General features: G+C 35.4%; 4 protein-coding genes across 12 annotated transcripts; 2 read left to right on the top strand and 2 right to left on the bottom strand.

The window, feature by feature from the left end:
• Window positions 1-1605: 1605 nt before the first annotated feature.
• Window positions 1606-2502, bottom strand: LOC110227260 (defensin-like protein 37). Its single transcript, XM_021020895.1, has 2 exons — window positions 2166-2502; window positions 1606-2061 (listed from the first exon to the last, which is right to left on the bottom strand). The coding sequence occupies exons 1-2, from the start codon at window positions 2221-2223 to the stop codon at window positions 1844-1846; spliced, it is 276 nt and encodes a 91-aa protein (XP_020876554.1). The 5' UTR covers window positions 2224-2502; the 3' UTR covers window positions 1606-1843.
• Window positions 2503-4232: 1730 nt separating this feature from the next.
• LOC9299232 (rop guanine nucleotide exchange factor 9) lies at window positions 4233-7088 on the top strand. The gene is made up of 7 exons (XM_002863215.2): window positions 4233-4800; window positions 4895-5011; window positions 5107-5261; window positions 5344-5418; window positions 5501-5773; window positions 5913-6233; window positions 6489-7088. Exons 1-7 carry the CDS (start codon window positions 4581-4583, stop codon window positions 6873-6875), a joined length of 1548 nt encoding a protein of 515 aa, XP_002863261.1. The 5' UTR covers window positions 4233-4580; the 3' UTR covers window positions 6876-7088.
• A 4437-nt stretch (window positions 7089-11525) lies between these two features.
• Window positions 11526-14385, bottom strand: LOC9299231 (probable chlorophyll(ide) b reductase NYC1, chloroplastic). Its single transcript, XM_002863109.2, has 10 exons — window positions 13783-14385; window positions 13614-13692; window positions 13392-13527; window positions 13243-13317; window positions 12954-13149; window positions 12807-12875; window positions 12582-12721; window positions 12386-12508; window positions 12049-12241; window positions 11526-11889 (listed from the first exon to the last, which is right to left on the bottom strand). Exons 1-10 carry the CDS (start codon window positions 14071-14073, stop codon window positions 11701-11703), a joined length of 1491 nt encoding a protein of 496 aa, XP_002863155.1. The 5' UTR covers window positions 14074-14385; the 3' UTR covers window positions 11526-11700.
• Window positions 14386-21674: 7289 nt separating this feature from the next.
• Window positions 21675-24740, top strand: LOC9299336 (uncharacterized Rho GTPase-activating protein At5g61530). Of its 9 annotated transcripts, none has more exons than XM_021021254.1 (8): window positions 21675-21869; window positions 22520-22695; window positions 23381-23602; window positions 23695-23739; window positions 23828-23846; window positions 24053-24151; window positions 24242-24319; window positions 24403-24740. In XM_021021254.1, the coding sequence occupies exons 3-8, from the start codon at window positions 23594-23596 to the stop codon at window positions 24501-24503; spliced, it is 351 nt and encodes a 116-aa protein (XP_020876913.1). In that variant the 5' UTR covers window positions 21675-21869; window positions 22520-22695; window positions 23381-23593; the 3' UTR covers window positions 24504-24740. The 9 variants fall into 9 exon arrangements, with proteins under 9 accessions (XP_020876913.1, XP_020876906.1, XP_020876897.1 ...); XM_021021247.1 differs by having other exon boundaries at window positions 22520-22963; XM_021021238.1 differs by having other exon boundaries at window positions 22520-23293.
• Window positions 24741-26667: the final 1927 nt, after the last annotated feature.

The following is a 26667-nucleotide window of genomic DNA, read 5'->3' as shown; positions in this document are numbered from 1 at the left end:
GATCCAACTATGGGCTTAGGATGGTGGTGTTTTCAAGGAAGTGCTCAGACGATTGGTGCTAAGTGCCTTAGGAGGTCCCCATCCCCTTTCACTCGGAGATGGAAGCATTAATTTGGGCTATGAAGAATATCCTTTCAAGAAGGATTGATTGTCAGGCGTTTGAAACAGACTGCTCAGAGTTAGTCTCGATGCTACAGTCACCTGATGAATGACCAGTATTCTCCAACCTGTTAGATGAGTTTGATATGCTCCGAGTCTCCTTTCACTCTTTTTCGCTTTCTCTTATTTCTCATTCATGTAATATTAAAGCGAACTGCTTAGCCCGTTCGTCTAGACTTTTATTTTCTGAAGCTACCTTTGTAAACACTTCTCCTCCTAATTGGGTAACCAATCAAGGAGTTTTTTTAATTAATGTGTGGTTGACAAAAAAAAAAAAGATATTCAAATATATGTTTCTCCTAAAAAAATATTTCTAAATTTGGACAATCGTTGCATTAGGAAGCCTGCTTTTCTCTCTCGCTTGGTGAAGATTTTCTAGATCTAGGGTTTTGTTAATTTGAGATTCATCATCGGCGGCGGTTCTGCAAAAATGGTTTCAGCGGTGAGCAAAGCTCTTTCTCTGACAGTCGAGGTGTGGATTTTCCCCCTTTTGAGGTAATTGTGGCTTCGGTGAGGGCGATTGAGTAGCTCTGGTGCTGTGGCTCTCCGGTTGAGGACGCCGGAAGGTTTGCCTAGATGTTTTCTCGCGGCTTTACAGTTCTTCCGGTCGATGCGGCTACAGCGGAACTCAGAAGGGAATTGGAGGGATGGGTTGTTTTGTTTTGTGGTTAGCTGCAGATCTTCAATCTTAGAGGGCTATCGCAGGTTGGGTTGCTTTCTGAGCCATCGATGCGTGGATCCGGCTGCGGTTTCGCATCCACCGGACTTGATCGAAAGTTCTCTGCTCTGGAGGTTTGAAGATGTTCAGATCTGGATTGGAGGGGTTTGGTCCCTGTGCGACAAATTGCTCGGTCGGGATCTGTCGACGTGGAGCCATGCCAGTTAGTCGGAGAGTCGAGTTTTCTGGGAGGTTTGTAGCGAGATTTGGCGCGATGATGATGCATCGTCGGAAACCGGATTCTTCCAACGATGTGTTTCAATCCTTCTTCTCTGTCGCAAAGCCGTGGATCTTGAATTCGCGAGATCTAATGCGTCTGACTTTCTGCTACCAGTAATCAACAAGATCCGAGCCTCCGATTTTGTTTTCGGTGACTTCTTCCGATCTTCTTTTTGTTACTGATTCTAAATTTGTATGGGCCAAGGCCAGGTCCATTTTAAGATTTTTAATGATAAATATTTATTTTCAGAAATAAAATAAAACAAAAAATTTCTAAATCTTCCACTAATTATTTGATCAGATGACACAACAAGATAATATGTTTTATCGAACGAAAATAGGTCCACAGCATAATTATTTTCCGGGAAAGCAAAATATGTTTGTTCATTAACTTTTCACAAAACAATAATTAACCAAAACACACTCGGCAGTGTTGGTAAAAGCTTTCATATCTTATAGTTATTAGTTATTACTGTAACCTACCGGAGTCCATATACACAATTGAATCATTTAAGTACAACCAATTCAAAGATTCTTATTATGAGATCAAACTTTAAGAATTATGCTTCTTTATAGCATGATCTAATTTTCTAAAGTCGGAATTATTAAACAACAAAGAGATACAAGGCTTACAAGTTCAAACCATTACAAGTAGAATGGACCAACAAGTCAAGGCTTAACTTCTGAACAACACTTTATTATCTCTCCCAACACCAAAGAGGAAACTGATCATGTGTTTGATGAAACCTAGGTATACTTACAGACACAAGAGAGAGAAGAAGCTTGAGGGGACAATTTCTTACAAAACCCACCGAGATGAAACCCATTGGTGACGCAATATTTGTTGCAACGTGGTAATTTCGCACATTCTCCGGCTACGTACAGCCATTCCGTCCGACCAGTCTTCCCATCCGGTCTTCCCGCGGTTGTGGTCATAGTCCGGCCTGGAGTAGTAGCCATCCCTTCTGTATCATCATATCAAAAAGATTTTGTATTTTTCAAAATGAAAAAAAAAGTTTTTAACCGGAAAGATAGTAATATTTTCTATGGATCATACAATTATATATACCTGAAACTAGAAGAGCAATGTATAAGAAGAGAAAGAGGTAAATGTGCTTCACGGCCATTCTTGTATTACTCAAGTGCTCTCTTCACTCTTTAATTTGCCTTTGATTGTAATCTTAATGTTCTTCCAATTACAGCAAAACGCATTATTTATATCGATATGTGTATGTCCCTAGATGACTTTATCTCGTTTTATATACCTAAACATCGTCCTACTTTTGCTGCAAATAATTTCGACCCGTATATAGTGCGGAACCATACATTATTTTAATAAATACATAGCACTATCAACAAAAAAATATATTTTTTCAATTACAAATATTTAGAAAGATGACTATCGACTCTAAAGGTTAGGGTCATTAATAAAGTGATATAATTTTTATTAAAGAAGGGAAAATGGGTTAGTTGAGTGAATTATGCATAAGTTGGGGAGAGATTTCCTATCTATCTTTGACAATATCGTTCTACTTTTGGTTTTGCACACAAGGTCAAAAGTATGAAACGAAAAAAAAAAAAAAAAATCAGAAGCAGTGTTCTAAAAGCGGTCTATACGTTTAAGCGTCGACTAGGCGCTAGACGCTCAGGTGACGCATAGATGACCATCTCTACCGCCTAAAATAGCATAAATTTTGTTTTAGGGTATTTTTTCAATTTTTAACTACATAGATTTAAGTTTATAAGTTTTACCCTGATATACATGGTTATAACCGTTCATATGTTGTTTGATATAAATTAAAAAAATATATTTATCTAATTTTTGTTTATGATTTATTATTTTTATTTTTAATATATAGTTTTATATGATTTTTATCTATATTTATATTATTTTATGTTGTAAACACTTAAACCGCATAAAATCCCCTAGGCTCCGATGAAGCGTTTTAGGCGATGGGTCATTATGTTTATCACTTAATGTCTACCACTGTCTTAAACATTGGTTAAAAGTATAAAAGGAGAGGCAAAAAAAAGTCAAAAGTATGAAAAATGAAATTTTAATTGTCTAATCATTATGTTTCCTTTTTCTTGGGTTCTAATTTCTAAATGTTCGGGTGGTTTTTCGGTCGTTGAAATCAAGAAAACTTGTTTAATAGAACAAAACAAGAAAATAAAGATGAGTTGTCTTCTCCCAATTCTCCGATATTCAAATCAGAAAATATATTACATGATACTTCAGAAACAAAAACAAGGTTGAACAAAACATGAGAACAAGTGTTAGATCGAGATAAGAACATTCAGTGACCTATTATGATTTATATAGACTCCAAAAAAAGAGAGAAACGATTAACTCCAGAAGGAGAATGAAAAATTTCCAAAGAAAAATCTTAAAAGATGTATAAACTCGATATATAAACAAAATTTAAAATAAGAACACAAATGTGATAAATACATAATATATCAAGAATCGTCCATAAATGTAGCAATTAAACAAATGATGAATCATAGAGGAAAAGAGATTCGAAAGAGGATGAGGCCGAAATGGAAATATAAATAAATAGACTACTATGGAAAAGTAGAAGAATCGCTGAACATAAGAAGACTAGGACTTGGCTTCGAAAATCAGTGTGTATACCGAGTAAAATGGCTCTCAAAGAATGAGCGGCAAGTGGCCTACTCGAAGCATAAAAAGCAGTTACGACAACCCAAAGTTTTCCGTTAGAAGAATTAGGTTTTGATACTTATATGAAAAATGTTTTATTGTTTGTAATTATTCATTTTACACAGGTAATGAAAAAGAAAACATAAAAAAGAAGAAGATGTTATATTTCGCCTTAATTTCTTAAAAAATTTACAATGTAAAAGTTCATCCAAATTCATCGGAAATTCATAACACTTAACTTAGTCACATGCCATGTAATTAAATTCATCCCAAAAACATTTCACTAAACACAAATTACTCAGACAAATTTAGAGGCAAAAAATTGGCAGTCACATTTCTTTTGAAAAGTTATTTTTACTAACAAAATTTTGGTGGATAACTATAAGAACCTATGATAGTTTTATTTGATGAAAGGCATCTATGTTTATTGTTAAAATAGTTGCCATGTTTATTGTCTCTCCCGGGCTTTATGGAATTTTGTAGTAATCGCAAACCATTGATTTACTTTTGAACACCAAAGAGAAAGAAAAAAAACTTAAATAAGCTTTCTGCCTATATATTGATTTACTATTTTGGTATAGAACAAATTTCAAATCCTTAAATCTGTGACACTTTCTTGATTCTTCCTCCTTTTCGTGCGTCCCACGTTTCCTTGATTTGTCATAATTAAGTCTTTCACAGATTTAGAAAAATTTGTAGTTGCATACTATAATAATCTGTCGAACAATTTACATACAACTAAATCCTCTCTCGTTCTTTGGAATATTAAAAGTAAGAATTTTGTAATTGTGGAGAAGAAAACAAAAGAAAGGTGTTGGTACCATGGTTCCATCGTTGGAACGAGGAATAAGCATTTCGAGTTCATTCAATTTAGATAGAATGTTCGATTCCTCACCGGGAAAAGAACAACAACAAGCTCATCTCGTGGAATCAACCATGCCGGAAAGTCAAAATCAAGAAAGCCTCGGTGGAAGTCCCGTGGAGACTAGCCGCCCGATGACTTCCCGTCTGATTTCCCGTAGACAAGACAAGCAACAATCCGGTGAATAAAGAAACATTTTCATTATTTCTGTTCGTTTAAGAAAGCTAGAGATATAAAGAAAAAGCTTACAATTTCGCGGGTTTACATATTGTAGAAACGGAGATGATGAAAGATAGATTCACAAAATTACTTCTGGGAGAAGATATGTCAGGTGGTGGTAAAGGTGTATCTTCTGCTTTGGCACTATCAAATGCCATCACAAATCTAGCCGGTAGGAAAAGTAGTTCTTTAGATTTTTTTTAAAGTTATCTTCCTCTACAAGTAACATATAATCAATTTATAGTTTGGTTTAATTTTTATGTCTAGCGTCAATATTCGGGGAACAAACAAAGTTGCAGCCGATGGCACCGGATAGGCGAGCGAGGTGGAAGAAAGAGATCGAATGGTTGTTGTCTGTAACTGATCACATCGTCGAGTTTGTTCCATCTCAACAGATTAGTAAGGAAGGAGTCTGCACCGAGGTTCCATTTCCTGAAACTTATAACTATCACTTTCATATTCATCACATCAGAGATCATATTCTGATTCAATGACTCTTTGTAGATTATGGTTACAAGACAAAGAGGTGATCTCCTCATGAACATCCCGGCCCTCCGCAAACTCGATGCCATGCTCATTGTAAGTGTGCCCATATATTTTTATACATGTATGTTATATTGTTATGCAATAAATTTGATGGAACGATATTGTAAAATATTAGGATACATTGGACAATTTTAGAGGACACAATGAGTTTTGGTATGTATCGAGAGATTCAGAAGAAGGGAAACAAGCACGGAATGAGAGGACAAAGGACAAGTGGTGGCTTCCTCCAGTGAAAGTCCCTCTTAATGGCTTGTCCGAATCAGCCCGAAGAATGCTTCATTTTCAAAAAGATTCGGTCTCACAAGTCCAAAAAGCCGCCATGGCTATTAATGCGCAAGTTCTATCAGAAATGGCTATCCCTGATAGCTATATTGAGTCTCTTCCAAAGGTGAATTTTCTTTTTGTCTTAAAACCGGTATATATTTTCGATGATTTGCTTGCATTTATTCTATGATATCATTAGATAATATCGTATACCATTCTAAACAAATCAATAATGGTTATTAAGAAGACTTAGATTATTGTAGAATGGAAGAGTAAGCCTTGGGGATTCGTTATACAAGAGCATAACAGAAGAGTGGTTTGATCCAGAGCAGTTCTTGTCCACACTTGACTTGTCTACAGAGCACAAAGTGTTGGATGTGAAGAACAGGATCGAGGCATCAATTGTTATATGGAAAAGGAAACTTCATCTAAAAGATAACAAATCTTCTTGGGGATCAGCTGTGAGTTTGGAGAAACGAGAGTTGTTCGAAGAGAGAGCCGAGACCATCTTGGTCTTGCTTAAACAAAAGTTCCCTGGTCTTCCTCAATCTTCACTTGACATTTCCAAAATTCAGTATAACAAGGTAATGCTCAAATGTTCTTGTTTTATTTTGATATTCGGATATGATCGGACAAATCATCATCTAGTAAAGATTCTTCAAATATTGGTGGTCATGAATCATTCTTTTTTAACTATAGTATAAATTTTTGAGATAACATTTTAAATTAAGATTAGTAACACTAAATAGCCTTACTTTGGTTTTCTATCAGCAAATTTGAAGGATATCATTAGCATAAATATGATGGTTCATTTGTCACTTTATGTGTTCTAACTATAGGATGTTGGACACGCGGTTTTGGAGAGCTACTCGAGGATATTAGAGAGCTTAGGGTACACGGAAATGTCGAGAATCGACGATGTACTTTATGCGGATTCTTTAGCCCGGAAGCAGTGCACTGGTGAAGAAACATCAGATGGTGGGAAATTAGCAACAGAAACGGACTCGGCGAGATCTTCGAACTACTCAGGAGAGGAAACAGAGAAGCTTGAATCACAAAACTCATCAAAGACGACATTGCTTGATTTTATTGGCTGGAGTGACAATAGTTCAAAAGGGCAATCAGAGAAACCTCCAAAATCTCCAAAAATGACGCCAAAGAAATTCTCATATTTGGAGAAGCTTGAAAACTTAAATGGTTTTAGGAGCCCTAAAGATAGGCATTGAAGATGAATAAAAAAAAGACATGGGAACAACTAAAATGATACAACTGAAGAAGCCATAACAGTGTATCTTTAGGCAAAAGAATGAAACAAGTAGCAATATAATTAACTATTGTCTTCCTTCCGGTTTTGTTTCTTGGACAGAGAAGTAAACTAATATTATCAACACCACATCGATTCTCAATACATATTTTTAATTAAAAAATATCAGTTACTACAGATTCTCTTTTCGCGAGAGTTTTAAAGGGCAGTATTTTCGGAAATCCAATGCTTTATAAAATATAAAATCATACTCCCCATCATATAGATGGCGGAGTATATGCTCAGCTAAATCTTTGATTAATAAAAGACTTATTAAAAGAGTCGGATATGGGACTTCCAGCTCAATTTCCGAGACCAACAAAAAGTAATGGATCAATTGTTGATCCATCTTTAAAAGTTATCAATCTTATAGATAGTCGATCGAATTTTTGGAATATTGATCTCCTACAGGCGATCTTTGATCCAGAAGATGTCGCACTAATAAGTGCCGTACCAGTGGGTGCTCCAACTAAGGAAGATATATACTCTGGGTTGGCATTTTACAAAATCCAGAAAACATACAGTTAAATCAGGTTATCATACGACACAAATAAAAAAATTGGAGACCGGTGTCTCTTTTATTGGCCAAACATCATACCGCTTAAAGTACATTCTTGGAAAGTGCAATGTCCATCTAAGGTACGCCATTTCTTGTGGCAAATTTTACAGGATGTGTACCGGTTATGACGAATTTGCGGAAAAGAGGGATTGATTGTGATACAGGATGTGCCCGATGTGGCGCTCCAGAGGAAACGATCAATCACACACTCTTTCTGTGCCACCCGGCCCGACAGATTCTATTTTTACGAATTTGGATCATTTATTTTGGAGGATAACTTCGGAATTCGACTCATCAGCTTTCCCTTGGATTATCTGGTATATCTGGAAAGCACGTAATAAAAAAGTATTTGAAAATATAGACAATGACCCACTAGAAGTGTTACGATTAGCAGAAAAAGATGCACAATTGTGGCAGTCAGCTCAAATAGAGCTTATTAATGAAAATCAAGGCTCTATGGATTTACTGTCGTTATAGATGAACAACAATGACAATATGTCAATATCAAAACTATGTTCGTTTCATCATTATTGAACCCATCCTTAAACTTTAATTGGCGAGACGTGTTCCAGCGATTATGCAGAGGCGGAGCTATATGAAGGGCAAGGGGGTCAACTGACCCCCATAACTTTTAATAAAAAAAAATTTGCAAGCTTATTTAGTGAGAATATTTAAATTATTTGGGTTAAATATGTAATATGACCCATATGACTCAAATGAAGAATATGGCGTTTTCAGTGTATCTATAAGAGTTCTAGAGCGACAAGGAAGAATTCTCAACATTTTATTTATCTCTAATTTCTCGTAGTGCTAATGTAAAAGCGGATAATCTGGCACGGAAAATTCGTACGGAACCGCTTCATATCACATATGTAAACAACATTCCCCAAGAATGACTCTTTTGAGCAATAATTAATTTCGGATGACAAAAAAAAAACATCAGTTACTAATTTATTTTATAAGAAAATACACCATATGCAATTTTCAAAAAAGAAAAAAAGAAAATGAGAAGTAAAGACATGATTTTTTTTTCTTGCAAAATATCCTAAAATACCACTAAACTAAATTTTTGTTCCAAAACAAACTTCACCATTTTTTTTCTGAAATAACACTCCAAAAATACCAAAAATACTAAAAATAAGTTTTAAGGGTTTATAATTTAGAAGTTTAGGTTTGGGTTTAATATTTTGAATTTAGGGTTTAGGGTTTATTTTTAGGGTTTAGAATTTAATTTTGAAGGTTTAAAGTTTAGTTTCTGTTTTTTTGGTATTTTTTGGGAAAAAAATATATTTTAGTGATCTTTTTGAGAACTGTTACATAGACGATCTCCTGCACAATTGCCTCCAATAATCTGCAAATTTATTAATAAATCGAAGCATCTAGGTCTCGAACACCAACCCTCTGGTGTAAAAGCATTAATAAACCATTGATCAACCAATGGGGCAAGGGGGCTTTAACAAATTGTTAACATAAATAATATATAACTCAAAAACCATAATTAATTTAAAAGATTGTATGATTAAAATTGGGAAAAATGTCGAAAAATGCGCCAACTTTCAAATTTGGGACGATTAAAGCATGAACTCTCGAAATGTCTCTTTAATCACAAAGTTTACGTTGACCTGTCTGAAAATATCTAAGTTTTCGTTGACCTGGCCAAATTAGGCATCACGTTAAGTCTCCGTTAGAACGACGCTGACGCTGTTAAAAATCCGTTAGAAATCTCCGTTGGATCAAAACGACGTCGTTTTAAAGTTTTTAAACGACGTCGTTTCACCAGAAAATAAGAAGAAAAAATGGTATCATCCAAGATTTGAACTGCTTACCTGTTACACTAATAGTAGACACTCAACCATTAAGCGACGAGAATACTTTAATGTTTCAACAAACAGAACGTGTATATATACTAAAAACTGGCAACATAAATTGGTAAAAATATATGCAACTAATTTAAAATAACAAAATTAAAAACAAATTAATAACAAAACATATACAAATATTAAATATATATTTCAAAATTTAAAATATTCAATATATATAAAGATTTTATTCTATTTTGGAAAATTATTCTTTCCTAAATTATAAAAACCTAAACTTATGAAATAAAGAAAATTAAATATATGACCTAAAATTTATACAATCCTTCTCATATAGTTATATAATTAATTTTATGTTATATATTTAAAAAATTTTATATGAGAAGGAATTTCGGAAAGAATAATTTTCCAAATATGGAAGAAATCTTTATGTATAAAAAAATATTTGAAATTTTGATACATATATTTATGATAAGTATATCTAATATTTTTGTATTTTTGGTTATTTATGATACATATATTTAAGATAAATATATAGAATAAGTTTCCAAAATAGAATAAAATCTTTATATTTTATATATATTAAATATTTTAAATTTTGAAATATATATTTAAGGTAAGTATATTTAATATTTGTATATGTTTCGTTATTAATTTTTTTTTAGTTTTTTTATTTTTAATTAGTTGCATATATTTTTACCTAATTTATGTTGCCAGTTTTTAGTATATATACACGTTCTGTTTGTTAAATCATAAAAGTGTTCTCGTAGCTCAATGGTTGAGTGTCTCCTATTAGTGTAAAAGGTAAGCAGTTCGAATCTTGGAAGATGCCATTTCTTCTTCTTATTTTGTGGTGAAACGACGTCGTTTGAAAACTTTAAAACGACGTCGTTTTGATCCAACGAAAACTTAGCTATTTTTAGACAGGTCAACCTAAACTTTGTGATTAAAGAGACATTTCGAGAGTTCATGCTTTAATCGTCCCAAATTTGATAGTTGGCGATTTTTCGACATTTTTCCCGATTAAAATTTGTTGTGAATCCCAAGTTTCGGCCGGTTTTAACGGTAAGCCCAAATCCAGTTTTTAGTTCAATTCTAACTCGGCTAGATGAAGGATTTCTAATTCGATACTGAGTCCTGGTAAACCCAAACAATGATAAGCCCAAACAATAATAAGCCCAACAACGTAACGGTGTATTATGTTGAGAAAAAGAAAACAAAGGTAACGACTACCGTCAGATGTAACGTATGACACGTGGCAGAATCTTAACGAGTGAGAAAACCCTAGCGCTCCATGATTATTTTCTGTATAAAAATCCAAAGAGAGAGAGAGAAGCATAACATCATCTCTCAAGCTACCAATTTCTCTCGTAATCGGATTCTTATAATTTCTCCGATCTTAATTTTTTTTTTTTGCTGTTTCGTTTTTGTAAATTGATTGTTTTTCCGGACAGTGACGATTGATATTAAGGTCTCGTTCGTCGTAAAAACGGCCGTAAAAAGCCTATTTGCCGACCATTCTGTTATATCACCACCCATATTCTGAGTCCTATTGATTTTTGTTTTTTTCAATTTCTTTAGCATTGGCCGATGATTAAATCGACATAAGACAAGCATATGTCTAAATAAATCCATGTTGATAAGCCTAATCTTCTCAATGAGGCCTATTTATCTGGTTTTGTTTTAGTTTATTAGGAAAAAAAAGGGTCAAGTGAGGATTAATAATGCATAGTTCAAATGATATAATTTCCATGATTACAAATCAGTAGCACAGTCTTTCGCTCCTATCTGATGACCCCTTCAATTTTTTTCTTTTATATAGTTTTGCCGTTATGTTGATCACAATTATTGAGAATTGAGAGTAATACATGTCCTGATTTTTAATTGAGAATTGAGATTATCAGTGACTGACTAGTCGGCTTCTAATTTCTCTGATCTGAAGCAACATTAATGATTCTTACAATGAACAATGAAAGGTATTACCGTATCAGATATGAATGATTTGATTGTTTCGATTTGGATTGATGCAACAACAACATTCACATCTGAACAATGCTATTGGAACCGTGTTTTAACTCGGCCCACTAGAAGAACCGCCTCTCAATGGGCTATTGACTCATTTAAAGGCCCAACTAGTTATGTCTGATAGGTTCATACAAAGTATTAATCTCAATGAATAAACCAAAAGAGGAAGAAAAGTTTAAAATATTTTCTATCATTTTTGTCAACAACAAAAGATTCTACAACTATAACGTGTTTACATCTTTAACCAGAGTTGATACATGAACAAATCGGTTCTGTTATATATATCTTGTATGTATACTTAACATGTACGTTTACATTTTTCTTAAACACATCCGAGAAAGATGTGGTTATGTGCCTGGAAAAGAGCTAGGTGTTGTGCTTTGTAAGATGATGAAAGCGCAAACAACAGAAAGAGAGAAAACAGAGACCCATGTATTCTCTGTGTACATCTCCATCGCGTCTGTCAAAGACAACCTCGTTCTGTTCTCTGCCCAGTTCCTTAGTCTGTCTGCTTCCGCTGCATATAACGCCCGTCCCTGCGAACACATAACATCTTTACGTTAGCTCGGTCGGGCTTAACACAGGGCAGGATTTTTCAAAAGCCTATTATTATTAATAGACGTGTCCGATTTGTATAAACAGATCTGATCTTAAACTAAATATAAACAACCAATGTAACATTCCTAAGTACTTACTTGGTCATCAAACCATCGGCCTCTCCTGAGCCAGGAAGTGACAATAGCTAACAATATCCGTGGAGGAGTCAGGTAATTGACGGCTTTTCCCGAACCTTTCACAACTCGCATGCGTGGTACCAACGTTCTAGCTACTGTCTCTGGAAGTTCGCAGATTATGTTAAACATCTGCTTGTTTTTTATACTCGAACCACTGCCAAATAAAAAAAGGTTTGTTGTTTGTTACAACGCTTCAATAAAAATTCATTTGTAAACTGAAAAGCCAAATCCAAATTCAAAAATCGCGTTTGAAGCAATCTAGAGCTTAGTGAGGAAGTATATATGCGCGCATGCATACCTAAGAAGAAGTTCGGTCAGAACCATGCCCGGGGATGCAGTGTGCAGGCCAACGTTTGTTTTTTGGCTTTCTTTCACAATAGACCCATGAAATTGCCTAAGTCCACATTTTGTTGACCCATATCTGCAAAAGCTCAAAAACTCAGAACCTTGTTCTAATTCATTACAACTATGTATCGAATGATTTGATTTCTTACACGGCCGTGAGAGGAGTGCTAGAACCCCCAGAACCAGCACCATCCATGTTAAAGATGTGTCCACCATTGTGCTGTCTGCTCATCACATCCATCGCCCCTCGTGTGCATAGAATTGATCCAATCAAATTTGTGGAGACAATCTACAAATTTCAATTACAATTAGACTGAGGAACTTCACAATAGCTCAAGCTGAAATTAAGCTTTAGGTCCAAAAAAGGATTTTACCTGTGTGATATCTTCTTCAGTGAACTCGAGTAACGGTCTAAAACCTTTGTTAGTACCAGCATTGTTTATCTGTCCAATTGAATATAGACGGTGAGTAAACATATCGACTTAAGACACAAAAAGTTACAATGGAATATGTTTTTTTACCCATATGTTGATGGAACCAAGCTCTTTTACAGCGAAATTCGACAGCTTCTCAACGTCCTCGGGTTTGCAAACATCACAGGCAATACCAACTACCTTAGCATCACTCAATTTCTTCTTAGCAGACTCGCTAGCATTACTCATAATCTCTTTGAGATTTTGCTCTAGCTCTTTGACAGTCATATCAACAGATTCAGAACTGATTTCCCAAAAAAAACCAAACCAATCAAACCATAAGACTTCATTTCTTGATAAAATCTAATCCACAATTCCATATAATCAATTTAGCAACCTGCGAGATGTGACAATGACTCTGTCTCCAGAGAGAAGAAACTCTCTAGCAAGAGCTTTCCCTAGTCCCCTCGTGCTAAAACACCACATCAAAACACACATCAGCATCAAACCAATACACAAAGAAGATTGTTACAATGAACAAGTTACCTTCCGGTTATAACAACATTCCGGGGACCGGCTCGGTAATGATCTTCCAAAACCATGTTAGCACCAGTCATGGTTCCAATAATAATTCCACCAAGCCAACTATACCAAACCAATGAGTTCATCGAACTATCCCCACCTTTCATCGCAAATACATACACACAAAATCTCAGTCACACAAAGTTACCAATAAAAAAAACCTTCCACAATAGTTTTTCCACTAACCTGATAATTGAAACCCAATCAAAAGAATAGCTCCAGTGCTTGTCATCGTCACAATGTATCTCGCAATTTGAACAGCAATCTACAAAAACATAAACACATCAAAATTTGAGCTAATCAAAGCATAAAGAATGAAGATTTCATCAAAAAGGAGGAAACTTTAAAGACTAACCGAAGAGAAAACCATCTCCAAGTTTTCAACTTTCTGATTATACTCATCTTTAGACAAGAACCCTAATTTACTAAACCCTAAAAACCCAGATTTCAAAGAACCCCACAAACCATTTCCTTTAAATTTCTCAACTTTTCTCTTCCTTTCAACTTTTTTCTCACACCGATGCACAGAAACCCTATTACTACGTTCTCTACAAGTCAATCTTGACCCGACCCGTATCGGATCTCTGCAGAAGAGACGGTGCTCCAAGACTTGTGGGTACACTTGAATCTTCGTTAAAGTAGTCATAGCTATGGAAGAAGAGTGAGATAAGCTTTGAAACTCATGCAAAAGATAACTTAGAAAACAAGATAAAGGAAAGAGCTTTTTATGGTATTTTAGGGTCCCAAAAGATTGATTGTTAGGTATTTTTTAGGTTCGGATTCGTCGAAGACGTTAAATAGAGAGATCGGAAGAAGAAGGAGATTAGGCCGAAGAAAGAAAGAGGTGAGGGAAAGAAAGAAGGAAGAGAAGTGTGATGGCCACACGTTACAGCAACCTCATCTCGTTAGCCTAATATTGACACGTGTCACTTGTTTTTTTTTTGGTTGTCCATTTGCATGTTTTCAAGATATTTTTCTCTCTTTGGGAGCTACTTTAGATTTGGGTCGATGAAATAAGAAGTGGAACAAAATTTTGATTCAGTTTGCTTCTAGAAACGAAAATTTGATTTCGAATTGCATTTTGTACATACTTCGCCATTACTTATTTTTACTTGAGTAGATTATTGTAGTATTTATTTACTTGAGTCAACTCCGTTACGGTGTGTATCGAAACGACGTCGTTTTGCTATGTGTTGTCAAAGTTTTCAATGTTTTTGCAAAATTGGGGACTCGAACCATCGAGCCGTAGTCACATGAGAAGCACCGAATACCAACTGATCCCACAACGTTCATTGAACCCGCGAGCCGTAGTCAATCGTTTTAAATTGGGAGGAAATTATGAATACTAGGGTTTCGAATTGAGAAATCGTTTTCTCATTTCTTCTTCTTCTTCTCAGAAATTAGGCATGAACAAAGTTTACCATGTGACTACGGCTTCGCACAACTTTTTGGATTTATACGTTAAAAAGATTGAGGAATACTCGATGAACGTTGTGGGATCAGTTGGTATTCGGTGCTTCTCATGTGACTACGGCTCGCGGGTTCGAGTCCCCATGACGTCGTTTTGATACGCACTGTAACGGAGTTGACTAACACCCGTTAGATTGACTCCGATTTTTGTACGTTGTATCAAGTATAGGGTATGAGATTCAAATTTTATTGAAGTTTAGGTTATAAAATACCCTACAAAATTGTCCAGGTATGAAAATCCACGGCATAGACAGTACGGGTATGAAAACGACGTCGTTTTGATACACGTCTGCGTACACGTGTACGATGACTCAACACCGTAACGGAGTTGACTAACACCCGTTAGATTGACTCCGATTTTTGCACGTTTTATCAAGTATAGGTATGAGATTCAAATTTTATTGAAGTTTAGGTTGTAAAATACCCTACGAAATTGTCCATGTATGAAAATCCACGGTGTAGATAGTACGGGTATGAAAATCCCCTTTTCCCATGATAGAGATTATTGTCAATTGGCCCGTCTCAAACATTAGCTAAATCTCGTGCGAAGATAAAAAATAATCTAGCAATACCGTTCTACACCATCGTTACAATTTCTATTCAATCCTTTCATTCTAAAACAAGGAAAATCAAATGGTTTCTTGTCTTATACCATAAAATCTCAAACCCAGATGATATTTATGCATACATGTATCTCATATTGTCTTATTATTTCAGATTTTATTAAATTAATTTAGGTAAAAACAAAGACAAAATTTTGTATTATGGTTGCACCTAGTGCAAATGGGTGCAAATGCACCTCTTACACTGGATCAATAACGGGTCTGTATGTCAAACTACTTGTTACTTGTTTTATATTCATTTTCTTTTACATCGTTTTGTATTTGTTTTGAAAAAATAAGTATTCCGAATATTTAAAGCATGTAACAAATAATAAAAATAAAATATTCATAAATATTATGTGTCAAGAATTAAATATTATTGTATAATACTTGGCCTGTTAGATACCGTTATCAGATTTGTTTCTTATTTAACAAAAATAATTATATTTGTTATGAACAAAAACGTTTCTTGATATATTCTTCCACATCCAATATATATACAAAGATACAATATTAGCTAGGGTTTAGATTTGATACCAATAAATCTAGAACCTTTTAAGATCTACAAATGGACTATATAATGGGCATCCATATAGCAATTATATTATTCATAACACTCCTTTTTGGATGACCATTATAAAAATATAATCTCAAATGCGCATATGAGAAGCTGCTTCATTAAAAACCTTACCAGGAAAATTCTATGGAAAAAACCATGGTTAAAGAAAAAAGACTGCATCAAGTTTTTACTCTCCCTCATGAGTACATAACTTACAATCTCTGAGATGACGCGATCCAATTATGATGAAGTAACTTTTTGAAGAAGTAGTTGGAAACGTCTTGGTAAATAGGCTTGCCAATTCTTCGCTTGAACTAATTTGTAGCACACATATATCACCTTTCTTCCCCAATTTATTGGTCTTGTAGGTGAGTCATCTCGATCAATATTTTTGTTTCTTACAATCTCATCAATGGATGTTAAAGATTTTTAAAAATGATAATATTTCATCATTGAAATCACAACATTCTCCTTAAGGTAAATCAAATTCGTGTGTTCTTTGTTGTCTTGTTAAGAACCTTTCATGGAAAAACTCAATGGGATAAAAACTGTGGTAAGAGAAAAAGATTACAACCATACACATAATCATATTTCTCCCCCTAAAATCATCATCTTCATGATATGCGTTCTAGTCATATATATCACCATTTAGAAAATTATTATAAGCATGGCCTTAATCAACAAATTCAGCTAATTATCATATACTCTCTCGGGTGATTGAACTTCTAGTGTAACACCCGTCCGTCATAGATGCCTAAACAGTTTGTTATTCATCCGATCATACCAAAACGTTTTCTTCAAACTTCACACACGAATGAAATCATTGCACACAACTCTTGAAGTTTACTCACTTGAGGAAAAAATGGAAAAAATGGTGAGTAAACAATACTCAGTGAGGCGAATCAATTCTGCCCACTGAAACATATAACACTTTCTTAAGCTATACAACCATCATCATAACATATAAACTTAAACACAAGCAATCAACCTAACATGTTTTAACTTCTAGCAAAACATTCATCACATCTATCTTATCCATACTAACACATACATACATCGTTAGCTCCAGTCATCCTCGTGATGACTATAACCTCCTTAGTGGAGGCTGGCCCTCGTGGCTCAGACACTCCTATTCCGGCTCGTCAGCAGTTCTTGACCAGTTGTTTACCCGTCTGTCCATCACTCTCCATCATTACTTGAGAGACCACGGTCCATTGTTCGGTTCTCCCCAGTCAAACATACATATACATCATTATACTTAACTTTCTCATACATAACATTCCATAGTCAAACATCATATTCATACATATCTATCAATAATCATCAAATCATATCATCACATAATTTTATCCTACACAATCATACCATGAATTAAGAAGTATAATAAAATAAAATGATATAATGTTTCGCAAATACCACCCTCACCTTTTTTTTCTTGACGACAATAACTCACTTTTCCTTTTTTTCTCTTTTAGACCAATTTAATATCTTGACTACAACCACATGCTCTTAAGCTCCACCTTGGTTCTCCATCAACCAAGACCTGAATCCATGAGTCATGGAAGCTCCTGCAAGGCTTCAGCTCAAACCAAGCTTGTTTTTTCAATCAAAGAATAAAACTCGTCATGATTTATTCTATACAAAACTGTCTCGGATACATACGCATAAGTCAATAACTAACCGTTAGAAATGTAATCCCACCGTTGATTATCTAGCCAGTAGTATCTTGAATGCACCCACAAAGTTTCATCCCGATCAGACGTAACATGAATCTCTCACGTTCTCCTTAAGATGATGCATCATAACTGTTTTCTGGATTTCTGCAAATTGAGATGATTCTGGGTACGTAATCTTTCAAGATGATTTTCGGATGGGGCTTATATATGATTGACAAGCCGTAAGTTACACTGATTCCCTTGAAGTGAGATCTTTCCACTGACGCATTAATTTAGATCTAAGTCTTTCTGGTCCATCGGAAAAATGTCTCACAAAACCACTAGCCACACACTGTTCTGGATTTATACTTACTACAGATTCGGACAGCTTATGTAATTACTTGTCCAGAAAGAAACGTGCATAAATTCTCGAATACATACTTGATTCAAAGTCCGTCACTTTCTGTAGCTTCATGGCAACATGATCTTTCAAGAGATGTCTCACTCGTCATCTGATTCTCCCTGGTATGACGGGAATCCGCCTCACAAAACTCCAATTTGAAGCCATTCTTTTCCCTTCGTCTTCTTTCTTCTTTCTTCTTTGTTTCTGTTTTGCTTTGCCCCAACATTGACATGCTCTTATCTTCTCCATCTCGGCTTCTACTTACTCTCATTGAACCAAATCTCTTCCTCTCCATGTTTCTCCAGTGCGGTAGTGATGATTCGTTCTAGTCCCTGACGTCTCGTTCGCCATCTCCACTTCCTTCTCCATTACACTCTTCTCTTCTATCATCTCTTTCTTTCTCCTCAAGCCAAATTACGCTCTCTCTCTTTTGAATTAAGTTCTCTTTCTCTAATGGTGTTTAATTTCTCTCTCATCTCACGATGAAGACGACACGTCGACATGACACAACGGTGCCACACATAGCCTCGGCTTCCTCCACCCATGAGCTCTTTCTCTCTTGTTCTTTGATCTAATAAAACAACTCACCACAACTTCTTAGGTTTGGTAACTCGGTGGCGGCTATCTCACTATTATGACTTAGGGTTTCTCAAGCTTTGTTTCTTTCCTCTCATCAAAAGCGGCTAAAGTTTATTTATCTTAACAGAGAAGAAGATAACTAAATATACAAATATACATGTCGTTTTTGTGGTCTTTCATTAACTTGGACCTTAAATGAGATATATCATAATGTTAAAATAAAATGGTCCGATGATGTGGGAGTGGGGTGTTACATCTAGTCCATAACATATATCAAAAATAGAAGTATATCTGTATCAAATTGGACTTCAGGCCCAAATTGTTTTACATATAATCTTCTAAACATTCATCTTATACATAGGGGTTATTCATACTCTCCTTGTAAAGCTTACTATTTTAACTTTCTTTTTAGTATGGTACTTTTAGACTATTTTCTATGTAAAATTATGTAAGAATTTTTGAGATAACATCTCTTTCGCTAGATGACCAAATTGCAATCCCAAGAAATTTCATAAAGACTCGGATTCATGAACAATCTGATTTCTAATTTTCTCTCAAATTAAAATATTCCACTGTATATGAATTATCTACAGAAGATCCAATAATGTTTAAGTCATCAACATACTTTGTAAATATTTTTGTAGCTTTCTTTTAAACAAACTAGGTCAAAACCCGCGCTATGCTGCAGGATACTTTTAAAAATGTACCACCTGATTCGGAGTCTAGAAACTTCACCAATAACATGCCTATTACAATCTGTCAGAAGACAACAATTAAGTCAGTAGTTTTCGCAGCTAAAGATTAACTAAGAGCTCTTCATTTCTAGACCAATGACAGCAAAAAAAGAAAGAAAGAAAAAAGAAACCGAATTTGGGTCAAAATATTTTTTTTCTTACAGATGTACTAATACATTTTCAAACAGAACGTCAATGTTGTTATTAAAGAAAAATATAGCAAATAAGCATGTCTTTCTAGGCATCGATGGTAAAGCTTTGACATAGTGAGCACTAACAGAACATTTATTTACCTGAGTTTTTCCCTAACTACTACAGCAAAAACATTATCATCTTGTTCTATTTGGACAAAGGCAGGTGCAGAGCTGAGCCATGATTTCAGAGTCCTTGAAAACCAAGGAAACAAGTATAAATAAACAGGGAGAGACTACAATGTTTGAATCACTTTTTTCGGAATGCTTACGAGACATGCATTGGAAATTTCATAAAGCAGAATGATCTACAATTTAATATGTACCAAATCATAGTGAACTCTAGAGTTTTATTTCCAAAGAACTAACCTTTGTTAGAAGGATCAACACTGTCAAGCTTAGAAACCTGAAGCCCAACCCCAAGACTTCCTTAACATTTTTCTCAAGAGAAACAAAAGTTGAGCAAGGAATCACTACAAGAAAACCTGCGTTTTGCAACTAAACTTTGCGACCGAATTATTAGTCGCAAATGTTTGCGACTATTTTGTGACTTCTGAACGACCATTTAGCGACCACAATATTTACAGATGGAATATAGTCGCTATTCTGCGACTAAAACAAATAGTCTTTACTTAGTCGTTAATTTGCGACGATTTTAAAACCGATTACATACTAATTTATTATAGTCGCAAATGGGTGGCTGATATGCGACTGATGTGCGACTCAACTTTTGGTCTCAAATGATCGTCGCAATTGAGTCTCAAAAGAGCGACTAGTTAACAATCACCTGTTATAGTTACACTTTCGTTGCAAATTAGTTGGAAAGAGTTGGCTCAAAACACGTTGAAATGCAGAGAAAGCGACCGGTTTGCGACCGGTTTGCGACCGGTTTGCGACTAGCACCTGAAGATTTTGCGACTGACACCTGAGAGAGCGACCAGCTTGCGACTATTTACTAACTATCGATTTTTGGTTTTACAAATTTCACATTTTAAATTTGTTTACATATAAAGTTAAACAATTCTACACTAATTTGATGTTACTTAGTAATAAAAACAAAACCAAAGTCATATATATTGATGTTTACAAACAAAACATTCAAAACTACCAAATCTCTTTGTCTTGTTACATTACTCTTATGAGTAATGTTTAGAGATTTAGTAAAATATCTATATTACTTTGGTTTTGCAAAGTTGTTCAACCTTAAACTAATATATGTCCTCTACAACACTAATATGAGTGTTTGTGAGTGATATATATCACCCTTTTGGATCACAATGTGTAGATTTCTAAATTTTGTCTTGTGACTAATAGATAACAGTCACAAAACAGCGCAAAAGTGCCACCATTTTGTAACTATTGTTCATTTAGCGACTATTTTGCGACAAATATTGTAACTATTTGCCGACCAATGTTGCGACTATTTTGATACTAATTGTGAAATTTCTAAAATTTTTGCTAAGTGTTTGGTCGAACTTAGTAATAAGAACTCAACCAAGATCATAAATTTTGATGTTTACTAACAAAACATTCACAAGTACCAAATCTATTTATACTTTTACATTACTCATATGATTAATGTTTAGGGATTTAGTAAAATATCTATATTACTTGAGTTTAGCAAAGTTTTTCTACCTAAAACACTTTTATATCCTCTATACCACTAATATGAGTGTTTGTGGGTGATATATATCACCATTTTTGATCACAATGTGAAGATTTCTAAATTTTGTCTTGTGACTAATATAAAACAGTCACAAATGAGTCGCTAAATTGGGACTAGTTTGGGACCCTTGTCCATTTAGCGACTGTTTTGGGACGTATCTTCTGACTATTTACCGACCAATATAGCGACCATTTAGCTACGGTTTGTGAAATTTCTATGTTTTTGGCTAAGTGTTTGGGTGGTTTCGATTCCCCCCATTTTTTTTGGTTTGTCACTAGTTTGCAACTAAAGAGCGACCAATACACTTAATTATTAGGTTAAAACAAAGTCGATTCTACCCTATACACACCAAATATTCTCAGTTAAATGAAAAGCCCACTCTCTATTACTCTTCATCCTCGACACTTAAGAAAAAAATACCTTATTCTCACCCTTCATCCTCGACATCTCCGACCAAACCACTCTCAAACCCTAGACTGCGATATCTTAAACTTCACCCTCCGCATCTCCGACCATCACATGGCTTCCTCCGGCCAAGAGAATGACCGTCGTCGCCAACGCCCATCCAACTCGGGTCCGGCAGGTACTGTTTCTCTCCCTCGATACCTTCTCCTCACTCTTACTGTCTTCCTTTGATTATGTGTCCCTAGATCTATTGGGTCTTATCAATTTCGCTTTAGATTTCAGATCCACCATCTCTTTGTCACTCTCGCTCTCATCCCCAGATTCTTCTTCTTCTTCAATTCGATAAAATTTTCATTCTCAAGCTTCTTCGCTCGTCTCAGATAACCCTAATCCATATATTTTGATGTCGGTGGCTGAAACCCTAACCCATCTTCGTCGCTCCGTTCTTCGTCGCTCTGTCTCACTTCCTCCGCTTCTCTTGTTTGTCCCTTTTCGATAAACCCCAAATCACGACCGAATCTTGATAATTGGAGATAGCGAAGCGTTTATGGTGTTTTGGGAGAACAATTCATAGTTGTGAAGTTAGTTGATTTTGAGGTGGGTCTGCTCTGTAATTTTGGAATCTGATCAGAATTGTTCATGAATTAGTCAGACTCACATATGTTTCACTTATTTTCGTCTCTTGATTTGAGTTGAGTAATCTCTGTGTTGAAACTTCTAATAAAGGTTAGATTTTGATCAATGATAGTCTCTGTAGTTTGAGTTTAGGAGTCAAATTTTGTGATAAAATTAGTTGGTTTGCCTAAATATTTGAAATGATTTTACCAGGTGAAGAAATCTAAGTATGTCGAGCAGAACTCAGGATGTTCTAGAAGGATTGGTTAAAGATAGTTCACTTAAATGGTTGCTTGGGTCGAAGACATAGAGAATTATCCATCTGCTGGATCCAATTGGATACTTGAGTTTTCTCCAGTAGCAAATGTAGTTATTCGCAGGTGTTCAAAGTAAGAATGTTTCATTTTTAGTTACCATTAATCCATAGAATTGAATCGGATTCTAAGGCATTATTTGGAGTTTAGCCCTGTTTAAAAAGGTTCAAGTTTTGAGCAAGATAAGCTAGCTTTTGGTATGCTAATGAAATCATTTATGTTATGGAATGGATTTGGATGCAGAAACTAGCACGTATTCTGCTTTTGTTCAGACATGTGTTCTGCCTTTGTTAATATGTTGATTATTGTGGAAACTCAAAATCTTCAGAAGTTTCTAATTCATGTAATCCATCTAGTCTATGTTCTTCATGTTAGCTATTCAACTGTAGTGATGGAATACATGAATCTTCTAATGTTTGACTTTAGTTTAAGCTTTGTTTTAATCTTGAATCTTGTTAGTATAGTGGCTGCTCATCTAATTTGCTTAAGTTTGTGTTTGTATATTGATTCTAAGAAACTACTGTGTTTGTTGTATCTCTGTTATTATTTGTTTAAGTATGTGCTTGTTCTGTACTTCTAATTTACCTTTCAATAACTAGTGTTTCCTTTCCCTAAGTTAACCTATGATAGCATATCAGCATATAATCTCAAGGATAGCATTCTCCTTGAGATGGTAAATGGTCTTCTAATTTTCCAATGTTATTAGTTTTTGCTTCTACATTTCGACTAATATTCCTCTTTATTTTTGTACATGGTTAAGGCTGGTTTGGATGGCATGGGCACGATAATGAATGAGCTGTCTAAAAGCGTAGTTAAATGCTCTTAGTGCAGTTTCTGGTGGGCAATTCTTCAGCAGCCGGCAACTAGACATGCCGTGCAAGAACACCTCATAACAGCTGCTGCCACAACCGGGACCTTGGTCAGGAAGGGTATAACTGAGACAAAGGAAAAGGTTTCCGTTGGAAAGATCAAAATGGAAGAGGTATAGCTTCTTGAATTGACTTGACAAGAATGTTTGTCGCTTCATTTTATAACTTCTGACACCTAAATTCTTTGATCTTTGTTTTCTCTTAGGCAGCCAAAACAAAAAAGCAAGACCATTTTGACGGACATCGAAAGGTGGCAGAATGTACTTGAGTCTAAAATCTGATTGTATGCCGTTGATTTGAAGTTTGGTCTCTAATATCTATTGTTTGTAAATCTGCAGGGAGTTGCCAGCTCAGATGGTAAGTTAATCGCAATTTATGGAGAGAATACAGTTTATAAACATTTAGTTAATCGAAAAGGTCAATTGATTCTTTGATGGAGGGTAGTGGGGATACTTAATCCTCTTATTAGTCCGTTCTTGAGATAACTATTAGTTATTAAGATTCTGCTCTGCTTGTTTGAAATGCTGTAACTTTCTCTATATGATGTTTTTTTTGGCACTCAGTGTTTGGTGTTCCGATTGAGATCATTGTCCAGCGGCAAGAGTCAAGCAGGCCTATACCACTGATACTGATTAAATGCGTAGATTATCTCATATTAACAGGTAATAATGTTTGGACCAATGGATCACAAACCTTTTATTGCTCTTACCTTCTCATATCGAGTTATCAATGTGATATTTTCCTCTTACCAGGGCTTAATTCACCGAACTTGTTCAAAGCCGAAGGAGATAAAAAGTTGATTCAACAGTTGGTTTCTGCTTACAATCAAGGTAGCCGACATTCTAACAAGATTTGACTCGACTCTTATAGCTTAGTGAGAAATTGTAATTTTATTGAATCACTTGTTTGGCAGATCCTAGTGTGTCAATACCTGAGGGTGTGAATCTAGTTGATGTCGCTGCACTCATGAAATACTATCTTGCCACCCTTCCGACACCCTTCCAGGCACCATAGGAGCTGCAGTCCAACCAGCAGGACACACCACTGGAACCACACCAACCTCTCCTCTATCTAACACCGCCTCAAATCATTCAACTTGATTTTAGTTTCCTTTTGTCTGTGTATGTGAACTTATTAGGATATGTTATGCTTTGATTAGGATAGTTTTTGAATGGTTTGGAATGGTACTTGATTGATATTTGAATGGTTTTTGAATGCATTTTCTTTTGAAATGGACAGGTTTCGGACTAATAAGATGTAACCATTCTGTGACCAAAAAGTTTCAGAAATTCTGACTAGTTTGTGACCAGAACAATTAACAACAATTAACAAATGTGACCAAACTGTGACTAAACAAATTTACAAATAACTCCAAATCTCGTATCAAAATGGTTATTAATAAAGGACTATATTGGCACCATAATATATGAGTCCTAAAATAGTCGCACATTTGCAACGATATTCACCTGTCACAGATTAGTCGGTAATTTGCGACGATATATTTATAGTCGCAAAATAGTCGCAAATTAGCGACTATAGTGATACACGGAAATTTTGCAACCGTTTTCTTGCGACCAATGGAAACAGTCGTTATTCAGTTGCAAAACCCTCTTTTGCGATCGTTTAGCGACTAATATCACAGTCGCAAATGAAGTGTTTTCTTGTAGTGAATAGATTTCGAGAGAACGTTCAGTCTCAAGGACCAACTTTCTCACTTTCCTGCAATGTAACTGTGTAAGACAGAACAACTCTGCAATATTAAGCTTGAATTCGTCTCACAGGTTCATATAATTTTTCAATAAAATGAATGTTTGAACCTTTGTCCCTTACTTGGTGCTTTCCACAATGATTTAACATTCTACTAATGTATGAAGAATCAAGGTAAGAGAATAAATAAGCTGGTAAATGAATATTCACTATCATGTGGTGTCCATCACGACCAACTGACCAAGCAATCAAACCAAGCGTAATGTCATTTGTACATATGAGTTAGTAATCGAGAGATGAATTGGAATCATGGTAAGCTAATCAACAATATATTAAAAGCCATTATTTCGTAAGATAGAAAATACTCTAACAAACTATATATCTTCTTAATAATAATAAATATCAATCTTCATTCAAAAAAAAAAAAAAAAAAAATATCAATCATGAAAGGATCATGAATGAGCTTGGGAAATTTTAAAATCAAGATAGAAATTTGAGAAGAAAAAAAGCTTTCCCTGTAAATATAAGGGTTTTAAAGTCTCTCAGAATTCTCTGTACTGGTAAGCATTGTGGAAGTCGAAACTAACACAATCAAGATTTGTCTAGGGTTTTATTTTAGGGATACGATAAGCGTGAATTCTCAAAGAACAACAGAAACAATTGTAACCAAAGATGGTGTTCTTGATCTTATTGACGAAAAGAGTAGTTTTGATCGTACAAGAGTTTGATTGTAAAAGAAAAAGGTGTTTGTGCTGTAAGAGCTTTGTGTAGTGTAAATTTTAGAGCGATATTGCTTGCCCCTCTGTAAGAGCCTTGAGTATCTTTTTATAGCGATGATAAACCGTCTCTCCAGCGATATTCTCGGAAGATTTCCATTTATCTTGAAGTCGGCGTAGAATATCGCGGATTAGGATAGTTTCCTTATTCTTCGGAGTCTTTTGGAAGATTCCTGATTTGAGTTGATCCTTCGAGATTCTTCCTAATCATTTCTGGGTTTATCGGAAATGACCCTTCTTTTTCGGAAATGATGCCTTGCTTGGAAATGGTACTTCGAAGGTGAATATTCCTCTAAGTCTTTGCCTCGGGATGTCTTGGTGCATTCCTCCTCGGGTACAACATACGTTTCGCCTCGGGTAGCACTGACATTTCACCTCGGGGAGGAGTGAGGCTTTGTCGCGAGCATTGTTAATACTGCCTCGGGGCAGCATGTTCATTCGGCTCGGGTTAAAGTGAAACGTTATTGCCATCCCAAGCCGTCGCACCCCGAGCTAATCTAACCGATGTCCCCCGAGGCAATTTGGTCAGTGTTCCCGAGCCAAATCAACACAGTGTCTCACGAGCCGATTTGGAAGATGGCCCGAGCTGGCTGTCAATGTACCCGAAGTGTTATGGTTTGGCTCGGCCATAGTACGGGTGAAATCCGACCCCAACAAGCATTATCTTAACTAATGAGATTCATGACCTAAGACAA

Source organism: Arabidopsis lyrata (genome assembly GCF_000004255.2).
Source record: "Arabidopsis lyrata subsp. lyrata unplaced genomic scaffold ARALYscaffold_9, whole genome shotgun sequence".
NCBI lineage: Eukaryota > Viridiplantae > Streptophyta > Magnoliopsida > Brassicales > Brassicaceae > Arabidopsis > Arabidopsis lyrata.
This window is presented reverse-complemented; position numbering and strand designations above follow the sequence as displayed.